At 42.6% G+C, this 12,252-nt stretch overlaps 1 protein-coding gene across 8 annotated transcripts in view; it reads right to left on the bottom strand.

Moving 5' to 3' along the window:
• Positions 1 to 12,252, bottom strand: part of DGKD (diacylglycerol kinase delta) — a 91,683-nt gene that overhangs the window by 56,962 nt on the left and 22,469 nt on the right. For 5 of the 8 annotated variants that reach the window (XM_036236357.1, XM_036236355.1, XM_036236358.1 and 2 more), the window contains exons 2-3: positions 10,323 to 10,433; positions 8,610 to 8,690 (exon numbers count right to left, since the gene is read on the bottom strand). In XM_036236357.1, coding sequence (XP_036092250.1) covers positions 8,610 to 8,690; positions 10,323 to 10,433 — 192 coding nt within the window. Of the gene's footprint in view, positions 1 to 8,609; positions 8,691 to 9,353; positions 9,391 to 9,729; positions 9,797 to 10,322; positions 10,434 to 12,252 lie in introns of those variants that run through there. The other 3 variants (XM_036236353.1, XM_036236352.1, XM_036236354.1) reach the window with 2 other exon arrangements.

Here is a 12,252-nt window from a genome sequence, read left to right on the forward strand (position 1 = left end):
TTTCACGCTGGGCATGGTGCTGGGCCCAAGGGAGGCACTCAACAGATACATGCTGAATAAATGAATAAACAAGCAAAGTACACAAAGTACAAGACAAAGCACAGGAATCAGAATTATAGGGAAAAGAAGAGGGAAAAAATAAAACCTTTTTCAAAGCTGGAAAGCTAAAACGAGGGCCCGAGGAGAGCAAGTTCACTATGCACCAGACGAACGAGGAAGCAAAACCCAGTGTCACACGTGACGAAAGGGAATCCCACGAGGCTTAGGGCAGAAAGGTACACGCATCTTCGCAAATGGCAGCGGCATCGAGACCGGCTCCAGACGCCTCCCCCGCAGCACCACGTGGAGAGCTGTGTGCGGCAGGAGCTACCTGCGGACAAATACCATAACTGACTCATCTGTGCAAAGCAGAACAGTTTGGATTATTTTTCTTCCTTGCTCTCGGGTCCTTTTGTTTTCATTGATTTGCTGGGAACAACTGAATCGCTGGTGAGAGAAAGCACAGAGTAGCACATGCTATGTGGCTAAACGCCGTCCGGTACAAGCCTGACCGAGAAAAGGGCCTCGCCATTTGGGCTGGCTATCAGCAGGTATGGCGTAAGAAAACGTATGAACCATAAGTGGCTAAAAAAGGGCAATTTCAATTCAAACCATTAACAAATATAAACGCGAACAGTACGTACATTGCTCACAAAATGCAAGACAGAAAAGAGGTACCAAGGAAGCGCTGAATCAAGAAAGCACAATGTAGGCGGCCACACAACACAGGGGTTAGACAGACGAAATCCTGACAGGCAGGTGCCTAACGTTCACTACCACAAGCAAAGTGTTCCAGGCTGATATAAAACAAAATTCTACTAACATACTACTTAGAAGGATTAACTATGAACTAACAAGGAAAAACCGTAGATAAACGCGAGGGTAGAAGAGGAAGGAAAAGCATGTCGATTAAATTCTGAACAAAGGGAAAAACGTGCAGCAATATTAACAGCGGACGGTACAGTTAGTGGCAAAGACTATTCTGTGTAGAAAAGATGTTATTTTATTAATAAATGATTATTCATTAATGAGGGCATTAACATTTAAGCGCTTAAAAGAGCATCAAAAATGGGGATGGTGAAAACTGTTAGAAACACGAGACTCAAATGACGAAGATAATTGTCATGAAAGAAATTAACTCCTCATTATCAAGCAGATTTTTTAAAGATTCATAAAAAAACCTGAGCAACAAATTTCTTAAGTTGTAATAAAGATCAGACTTCATTCCCTGTGGCAAATACACTATCTGTTAGGTAAACGGTATCTAATGTCTCTCACGTTTCATGAGTGATCTGAATGTCAGACACTGACAATACTGTGAGACTGACTAGATACAGAAAAAAGTAAATCGCTGACAACTGCTGATTCAAAAGTGGAAGCCAAAGAGGCTGACCAGAGCTTTTGGCAATACCATAGGACTGGTGGAAGGAGAAAAAAAAAATTCAGAGCCAAACAGAGAATAAACACCTCACATTTCAGCTCAGAGTGCTTAAGCAGTCTCTCACAGAAACAGAGCAAGTTCAAATACACCAGCCAATCAGAAGAGTGACGCACATTCATTCAGGTGTATCACAGACTTTGCTGCTGCCTCGCCTACCTGCCAGACATAAAGTAAATCCTCTCTGAGGGAAGCCAACATCACCCTGAGCCTAACTTCATCTTGACAATTCTTCCAACAACGTCTGTCAACAAAATTAACAGGAGGACCAGGAGGAGAGACTACAGGGAAAAAAGCCAAGAGATAAACCAGACAATAGAAAAAGACGCAGAGAGGAATCAGATATACTGTTTTCAGACACAGATTTCAAAATAAATACATTTAATATGGGGACTTTGGCAAGGAACTAGAAACTTTTTAAAAGCAGAGATTCTAAGATGAAAGATATAATAATGGACATTTAAATCTCAGCAGATTTAACAACAGACAGGAAAGACCTGAAGAACATCAGAAAAAAGATAGTAATAATAAAACAACCAGAGTAAAAAAAGTAGAAAATATTTTTTAAAGAGTATAAGAAACATATGGAAGACTGTGAAAAGATCTAACAAACCAGTCCTAGAATAAGAGAAAAAGATTAATGGATAGAAGCAATACTTAGGGATGATAACCAAGACTTTTCCAAAACTGACAACAGAAGGGATGCACTTAAATCCACAAATTTCACAAGAGCTAGAAACGCTAAGCAAGATAAATACAAAGAACCATACCTGGAAAAATCAGAGTAAAACAGCTCAATCCCAAAAAAGAAAAAGAAAAAGAAACCTTCAAAGTAGTGGCGGGGACCTACTGCCATCCCAGGAGCAACAGTAAGAGTGGTAAGTTACTTTTAATAGAAATCGTGGAAGCTCTGGTACGATGGAGCGGCATTTTCAGGTTACTGGAAAATAAAAATTAATTGCCGAGCTAAAATTGTGTAACAAGCAAAAAAGCCTTCGAAAGATGAAATAAAAGTATTTTCAAACAAAAACAGAAATCTGTACTACAGAAATATTGGAGGAAGTTTTTCAGACAAAAATATTACCCCAAATGGATCTGAGAAATACAGAAAGAAATGAATAGGAAAAGAAAGTACATATATCCATTATAAATCTAAATTACTAATAATGTCCTACAAATTTCAAATATATGTAAAATATAAAATATACAAGTCAGCAAAAAGGCAAGAGGTGAGCACAGAGTTTAATTTAAAGTAACACAAATTAATTGTAATTAACTTCAACTATAATTTCAATAGCAATGAAGAATATAGACAGTTTAAATGCTTTAAGACCCTTACATTGTCTGGGACACATTAAAAGTACTAATCTACATTAGAATTTAAGTTACGGGGGTATTCTGTAATCTGTAAAATATTCTCTATGAAATAAACTAAAAGAGAAGTAAAAATGAAATAATCACAATCCATTTAAGAAGGTGTGAAAAAATATAAAATGTGAGACAAAAAGAAAACAAGTAATAACATGTTAAATTTATACCTAAGTACAAGAGTATCAAACCAAATATAGGTTAAATATAATCCAGTCGAAGACATAATCCAATTAAACAGGACAATTTTAAACTACACAACTATATGCTGCTTACAAGAGTCACACATTGAATATAGAGGTTAAAGTAAAAAGATGGAAATTTACCATTACTTATAATACAATAACTAGCCAAAACAAAGCTACTGTAGCTACAGTAACTTTAAAGAGAGAAAAAAAATTAAGATACCAAAGGTTATTTCATAATAAAAGGGTCAATCTAGTAAGAATATAAAATAATTCTAAATCTGTATGGACTTAATAACAACTCTCCAAATATAAAAAGCAAAAATTAGCAAAATGAAAACAAAAAACAGTAAGCCCACAAATCATAAATTTTAATAAATCTCAATAACTAATAGGACAAGCAGAAAAACAAATTGTAGGTTATAGAAGATTTGAGAAAAATGACTAAACTTCTGTCCTAGTCAACTGCATTCGAGAACGACCTAATCCAAGTTCTGCTCAAATGCTCATGGAACCTTTATAAAAACCGTTATGATTCATAAAGTCTCAATAATTCTCAAGGGCTGAAATCATGGAGCATATTCTCTGGTCACAGTATAAGTAAGGTGGAACTCAGTAACGATGCAGCCAGAAAAAAATCCCCAAGTGCCATGAAATTAGGAAACACATCAAACAGAAACAGACACAAAAGAAGATACATATGAGTCCATTTACAGGAAATACCTAACACTCATCCACAGAACTGAAGTCAGGACAGTGGTTACATTTTGGGGGGTGGCGGGGTAAGCGGTGACCGGGAGAGACCATGAGGGGAGCTTCCTGGGACCTGGAGGTGTCATCACTTGATCTGAGCAGTAGTTACACATGAAGATCTGGATTTATATTTATGCACTTGTTGGTATGGAAGTCTTATTTCAATTTAAAAATTTATTTAAAATATATAAAGTTTCAGTAAAAAAGAAATGCTACTTTAACAAACCCTTTTGAAAAGTCTGGTAGTAAAAATATACCTTCAGCACAAATCTGTAAATTTTGTGATGATAAGGCTGAAAATAATTTTAGAACACATTAGATAGTGGAAAGAAAAGAAATGCAAAAGAAAAAGGAGAAGCATCTTTACTTGGTAACTTCGGCCCACTGTTATGTAATCTAGTTTAAAAGAAAAAAAAAAGACAAACCACTAAAACTATTACAGTCATGGACGGAGTGGAGAGAAAGAGAGAACTTTGAAGCCGACAAATACAGTGTTGACTATCTGAAAGCACATGAAAAAATCAATTCACGAAGAAATACAAATGGCAATGGACTGCGAGAAATGCCTGACCTCACTTTGATAATGGAAGAAACACAGTAAAACAAATTACCGTTTGTAAATTTCAAAGTGGCAAAGTGTCTAAAATGTTGACACATGGTGTTTAGAAAAAGACAGAAAAAAGCACTTTCATGTAGTCTCGTTGATGTTCTACGGGCAACATGGCAACGATAAACGCCAAGTCTGGGTTCTCGTAGATTAGCACTAACATGTTTAATCATCAAAAACATACAATTTCACGGTAACACAGAGGCTGGGACACGAAGCGGGCAGCACACTTTTTCTCTTCAGGCCGCTGTGTTCTGGCCTTGAAGGGGACGGCCCCACTGGAAGGTGAGAATGGGGACAGTGCCTGCCGCCACTCCGCCCCTCAGGACTCTGAAGGCGGTGTCCCCGGCCCGCCCAGCTGCATTTGGTTCTGAAGAACCGGAAGACAAGCGGACCCCTCTCCAGTCACTGAGCCTGTCCGAAAAGCTCTCCTCTCCCCAAAATGACTCCGCCCATCTCCCTCAGGAGTCCCTTGTCCTCCTGTCCTTACTCCTTTATGGTACAGGTCTCTGGCCATTTGGGGGGGGAACAAAAGTGGAGTCTTTTCTAATGTGGAGTGAGTTCACTCTGCTTCTCCAGCTACAGAAGGCTCCCATCCGCCGGCTGACGCGCGGCAGCAGCTTTCACGGACTGGCTCGCTGAACCAGGCACGCGGTTTTAGGAGACACTATGGAGTCTGGACATCGCTACTGGAATAGCTGGAAAACCAAACGAGATAATGCAGGAAGTGAAGTGCCTGCTGGGCAAATTCATTCATTCATTCACTCACTCATTCATCTCACGCACGCCCTGAGCACCTGTGCCGCCTCCCAGAGGACACAGCGGATTGACTCTGCACACAGATCCCTGCGGTTCACTGTAAGGTAAGTGGCAGGTTCAGAGTTCAGACAGTAAACACTGCAGGGGGTTAGAAATGGCACAGATCATTAAGGATGAATTCTAGGCAAAGAAAATACTTATCTCACCTACAGCCCCAGTGCCTGGAACGTACTGACTCTCTATGGAAGTACGACCGGGAAAACTGGGGACCAAATCCTTCCCATTTGTCCCCATATTCCACACACCAGGGATTCATACGTCGTGGATTACTCATGGGATGACTTCTGCATCTGGGAACATTTCTGGGGAACCTCAATATGAATCTTTCCCTTGTCCTTCCAGCGTATCCTCAAATGGAAGGCAGTTTTAAAGCACCAACAAACTAGAAGATGAGTGTGACAGAATCAGTGCCTCTGCCCTGAGGCTGGGCATCGCCCATGACCGCCGGGCTGGAATGGCGTGCCAGGGCCCTCCCACGCAGAACAGGCTCTGCACCTGGAGGCCCAGGACCTGGCACTCTGCACATAATTACCAGGGAGGCAATACATAAACCAGCGTTCATTCTCAGACCGGGCTACCAAACTCCACAGTAACCGGTATGGCACTGAAAGCATACATAGTGCCGTGCTGTTTTTCCATGACATTTTTATTATACACAATTCCCATATAACTCACCCTTTTAAAGTAGACAATTCAGTGGTTTTAGTTTATTCACCGGCATCTAATTTTAGAACATTTTGTCACCCCCCTCCCAAAAAAAAAAACCTGTAGCCTTTCGCTGGCACTCCTTCCCCCTCAGGCCTCACAAACACTGAGCTACTCTTGGTCTCTGCAGATTTGCCTACTGTGGCATACTATACAAATGCAATCGTAAAGTGTGTGGCCTTCTGCCTGGCTTCTTTCACTCAGCATGTTTTCAAGGCTCATCCACGTTGTAACGGGTATTAATACCTCATTTATTTTTCAAAAGCCTTTTAAAAGTTTATATTTTCTACTGCAAATGGAATTCCATTTCCAAGAATTTATTCAAGTGAAATAATCAGAAATGCACAAAAGGATGTGTTCAATTGTACATCACAAGATTTATGAGAAAAAATGGAATGTTCAATATAGGGACTGAATAAACTTATACATCTGTATGACAGAATACTATATAACACTAATAGACAAGAAGAGAAAAAGGTCATTGTTAAGTGAAGAAAGAGGATTAAAAACTGTATTTTTAAAAATGTATTTGGTAGGAATGACCTAAACCAAAATATATTACTAGGTATATCTGGGTAATAGAAATATGAATGGTTTTAAATTTCCTATTCATATTTATATACTTCAAATTTTTCTTTGACAACGAATAACCAAAAAGTAATTTGTCTTTAAAAATATTTTTCTACTGGGAGAAAAAACAACTCTGTCATATGAAAAAAAGGGCACTCAGAGTCTCTCATGTTTTCACTTTTTATATATATATATATAAAATATGAGATATATGAAAACAGAAATAAGCCAATCAAAAAACTTATTAAAAAGTTATGAATGCGGAAAAAAGACAAACATAAAGCAGAAACTGAATTAGGTACCAAATAAATGGAACTGATCAATAATCTAAGAACTGGTTATCTTAAAAAAAAAAAATTAGAGTTTAAGAAATCTGACAAGAAAAACAAATAAAATTAGAAATGCAAAAGGAAATCTGACCAGAGACATAGATGCTTAAATATAAATAAATAGGAGCTATTAAATTTGAAGGTGTAAAATAGTGGGAAAGTACATTACAAAAATGGACTAAAGAAGCGAAAAGCTCGAATGATCAAAAAGCAAGTATAAATCTTTTATGCTTTTTCACAGCCTTACCTCCCTGAGAAGGCTTTATGACATAATTTAAAGTAAGTTCCCTCAAACTCCCAAGAAACAATCGACTCTAAAGCTACATAAATGTTCCAGAACACATAGAATTGTGGAAAATTATTAAATGAATTTCACGGGGCTAGTGTAACTTTGAGATCGAAACACAACAAAGGCTACCTCCTGCCCCAAAGAAGCACACACATGGGTGGGAGAACTCTAAATCCAAAATTTGGTTGTAAAATTCAAAACTGCCAAGAAAAATGTATTAAATGGACAAATACCTAAAACCAAACTTGTCATCTAAATTAATGCTCAAAACACTCCAATGGAATTCGACATCTATTCCTATTAAAAACCCTAAAAACCACACATCAAAAGAATAACCATTTACATGGTTTAGGAGTCTCTCCCAGACACTAAGTGAATAAAATTCATGAAGAAAAAGTAAAAAACATTCTAAGTAAAATGAAGAAGAAAACGAAAATGACTAATTCAGTTTCATGAAGCAAAGCCAAGAACAGTTAACTACATCAAAACAAAATAAGTAGAAACTTAAAGAGAGAAAGGAAAATCCCATTCGTATCAGTAATTTCAACAATCAATCCAAAACTAAAGAAATAAAACCTGAAAGTATCTGAAACTAACACTGACTCAAAATATCAGGCCCTAAACATGAAGAAAATTACCCACCTTGACTGTTCTAAAAGAAATGAAAAACTTAGGAAGCATGCTTTATTTCCAGATGAGATAGCTTAATATAAAGAAAGAATATTTGTAAATACTCCATTCCTGATATAAGAGTCATATCTTATACAGGCGGGTTCGAAAGTCAGCCCCTAAAGCCAAAACTATAAAGTCGTACAAGAAATGCTATGTAGCTATTAGGAAATATGATGAACATTCAGATCAATCAACACGGGCAAATGATCACCATACATCGTCAAGAGAAAAAAAAAGTGTAAACACAAAAGGATCACTGGATCACTATGATCTCCTGCTATATGTGGGTGAAGACATAGATATTTAGAAGTAAATACCTAGAATGAGCGACTGGCTACCTCTGTTTGTTAAGGTCATGTGATTTTATGCATTTAGAACTTTTGCAGGAAGTACACTGTAACTTTAATAAATTGGGAAGGGAATCGGTTTAAAAGTAAAAAAGAAAAGAAAGACATCAAAATATCAACATTCTATGTTATGAGGCAGCTGAATTATGGCTGTTTTTAAATTGCTTCCACATACTTTTCTATATTTTCCAAATTTCCAATAATTATAAAAAACAAACCACTGTGCAAAATCATTTGAGAAATGTAAACTACACACATTAAAAAAATTCATTTGGATCCTCTCTGTTCTTTTGTGCTTACACATGCCAAAGTCTCAGTTATTCTCCAACCACAGTATTATTTTCAGTATTAAATTCAAAATTTACGAGGGATCGTTCCCATCAGAGAGAAAGGATGGAAAAGTCTGAACTGCTCACACGTATGTTCAAATTAAAAAGGAAAACCAGATGTGGTGAAGAACCAAGAAAGGTATGCGTCCAGAATCTTACCGTAAAACTGTTGTTGACATTTTTCGTGCTGGATTCAGCCACACTGGCATCTGTCAGGTCCACCTCATCAAATATGATCGACTGCAGAGACACAGATACCGCGGTCAGCGTGGGGCTAAGGCACCCCGAGGCAGCTGCGTTCCTAAGCCTGGGCCCAGGGCAGCCGCCCACTCTCCCGGACCCCAGTCAAGCCCCCCCCAGACACCCACTGCCCTGACGCTGGAGACTTGCTGACTAAATGAATGCTCTCTGCTTCTAACAAAGAGCGCAGAGCCACACGTATGGCTCCGTGACCTTTTTTGAACTCAGGGAGTTCAGTGTCATCGAATTAGTGGAGAAAATAATAACAGCACTGCGATTTTTGTATTTATTTTCTGGAAGACCGGCATTTCACTTTTCCTTGTGAAACCCGTCTCCAGACGGGATCCACCTGAGAGAACAGGGGTCCATTCTCAGAATCCTCTGTCCACTGGCTTTAATTTCCCGAGATAGCACACATTTGGGGAAGGGTCCCTGCTCAAATAAAAGATACTAGGGGAAAAGAGACCGACCTAAATAGAAGAAACTGGCTGGTAAAGAAAACAAGGGAGCAAAGTGGAAGGAATCTAGTCCTGGAGAGAGACAGTCTGGCTCCGGGAGGGCTGGGATTAGGCAGGGAACCCCGCCGCCCACCCCCACCCCCCCACCATTTTCCTCTCCTCTCTCCCCTGAATACTCCCATCACAGTCCTCGCCTCCTGTTTACCTTACTGGCCCCTCCAACAGGACTCCACCCGGAATCCCTGGAGGAAATACTAAAACTTAGAAAAGTGACTCAGCCTTTTAACTAACTTCCCCCTCCAACCCCTCACCCACATACAACTAAAACAACTATAAGGGTGTTTGTTTGTTTTTAAATGAGAAACATTTAGAGTTGTTTCTTTAAAAGTTGCTCTGTTCAATTTCCAATTTTGATGCACTCTCTAGAGAGATATCTCAGAATGCAAACAATTCAGATTCCAGATTTTTTTTAGTACCCAAAGATCAGTATTGACAGCAATACTGATACAAAAATACTGGTGCTGGAATGCCAAAACCCAGCTTCGCAAACACTAGTTTGCACTGTGCAACATCATACCCACTGGAACGCGGGGTAGCTCAGCGGCTTCCACGGGTTCCTCTGCTGGCATCTGCCGCGTGAGTCTAGTCCTGCAGGCAAGGTGGGCACACGGAAAGGACCACGGCTAGAAAGCCCGGGGATGGAGCACTGCTGGTCACACGCCAAGAGCCCAGGACTGATCTCCGAACTCACCCAGTTACATACATTAAACATTCTGAATGCCAATTATACCTCAATAAAGTTTTTTAAAAAGACATTTTAGCCTTGCAAGCCTGTGACCCCCAATCTTTCTGAAAGAAAGACCTCCAGCTATCGCATGGTTATTTCTATGGCATTTTCTCCTCCCCCACTGGTGACGTATGACATTAAAGAAAAAGAAAAGAAAACCCATGTTTATAAGAAATAAGACATGCCTGTAACACCGGCACCCTGGGAGATTAGGGGACTCGCTGGAAACAAGCACTCAGGGCGCAGGTTCGCCCGGAGAAGGACCCCACACCCAACCTCCCCCTGCAGTTCCCCGGATGTGCCCGCCCCCCCCCCACGCCCCCGTTGTAGTTCCCCCACTCCCCCCGCCCGCCCGCCCGCCCCGACGGTTCCGGCCCTGCACCTCACCTTTGCCGTCTTCGCATAGTACAGCGTTCGGCCGCGAAGCTTGAAGTACCTCCTTTTGGATCGCTGGAATGAGCTGTTCTGTTTGCTCAGCACCCCCTCTTTGATGACGGTCTGAAACCACAGGAACGGGCTCATGAGCATGTGTGCCCGCAGCGCCCCTGCGCTTGTCTCCCCAAACCACACACTGACGTCTGCTGCGCCGCAGTCCGGCGGGACGACGCCTAACAGATATGTCTCACACCCTCCCCAGCCCCTGACCCATGCGCAGCCCAAGCCTGCTGCCGGGGGAGGACGAACGCAATGCCTCAGCGGAAGGTGCCAGCGGCCCGAGGTGCGCGGACTATGCCCTGGGGAGCAGCAGAAGGGGACGCGAAGGCCGGGGGAGCACGCAGGCGGCTGGGGCAGTGCGTTCTCCAGTTCCAGCGTTTGGTATTTTTCAGCTATTCTTGGCCCTGTCCCCGTGCTCTCTGGCCTCCTGCCATTTCTCAGGATCCTGCTGCCAAAACTGTTGACGGAGGTTGCTGTGGGGTTCAGCGTGGCTCCAGGCCTGCGCCCCACTCAGCCCTCACCCCTATCCACAAGTCGGCCCATGCGTCTGCCCACAGTGAGTGAAGTGTCACGGCCGAAGTCACGAAAACTCATCTCATCCTGCAAATCTGACCAGTCCACCACAAAACAGAAGTCCTGTCCAGAGGATGGAGGGGGGCACTACAGTCCCCTCACCTCGGTTCAATGAAAGCCAAGGATGGGGCAAGGCTTCTCCCGGCGCGGTTTCCCCTCACGTGGTGGCCCGGGGACTGGACACCTAATGAGTCAGGGGAGCCTCAGCAACCACTCCAAAGTTAAATGCTCCGGGAACTATCTGATCGTCAGACACACAGAACCACGTGGGGCACTAACACCGTCAAAACGAACGAGCAAGACCCATGAAGCAAGGGCCCGGCTCCCAGAATCCGCTTGGGTACGTCTCGCCCCACCGAACAGAAACGTCCCTTCTACACGCAGGCTCGTCATGGAACGAACGCAGAACGTCTCAAAGTTGTGTTCAAGGACAAGAATATTATTGGTTCAGAGAAGTTTTTATTTAATTACCTAATCCCATACAGCTTTGCACTTTAAGAAACTTTTTATTCAAAGTATCTGCACAAAGCACTTGAACATCTGTGACCACTTACGATAACATGAGATGAAACCAGACACAGAAGCCTGCCATCACCAAATGCATCGGAAAGCAAGGGCAGAGCCCCCGAGCCGTCTGGCCCCTCCACTAGCCTGGTCCTTACTGGGGACACAGCAGGACCTGGGGTGCAGTGTTACTCCTGGAGAATGCTGAAGAAAGCCCTCCACCCTACACCCCCCACACACACCTGGCCCTGTAGCAGGACCCCCACCTAATCAGCACAGCAAGCTGGGGCATCTTGGGGATGCCGTGAGCACCCCCACCCCAAAACCCACCACAGGATACCCCCTCCGTGAGCCTCCTGGGCAGTGCGGGGCAGCACATGCCAGCTCGCAGCCACCGGCCAGGTGTGATGGCACCTGTGTCACGGGATCGGCCTCGCAGCACAAACGGCCATGTTTTCCAACTCCAGAGGGAACCCAGGAGGACAACTACCGAGGAACCCAGCTACTCCTTCTGAGATGCGCACCTGTGCTCTGACTTCCCAGGAGGCCACCCACCTGCTCTCCCAGGTCATTACAAGCACCAGAAGAGAGGAACACGACATCACCTAGCGATCAAGGGAAGAGAGACCAACTACAGTCGCAGAGTCTGAAACCTCCATCCGTAACTACAGAAAAGACTCTGGCTTTTCAGAAGTGCAAGACCATGCGCTGGAGCAGAACGAGGCTGATCCCAGGCGGAGAGAAAGCCCCAGCCTCCAAGCCCAGCAGCCCCCGAGAGAAACCAGCCTGCCACAGGAAAACACTC

This window comes from Rousettus aegyptiacus, unplaced genomic scaffold, assembly GCF_014176215.1.
Source record: "Rousettus aegyptiacus isolate mRouAeg1 unplaced genomic scaffold, mRouAeg1.p scaffold_m13_p_2, whole genome shotgun sequence".
Lineage (NCBI taxonomy): Eukaryota > Metazoa > Chordata > Mammalia > Chiroptera > Pteropodidae > Rousettus > Rousettus aegyptiacus.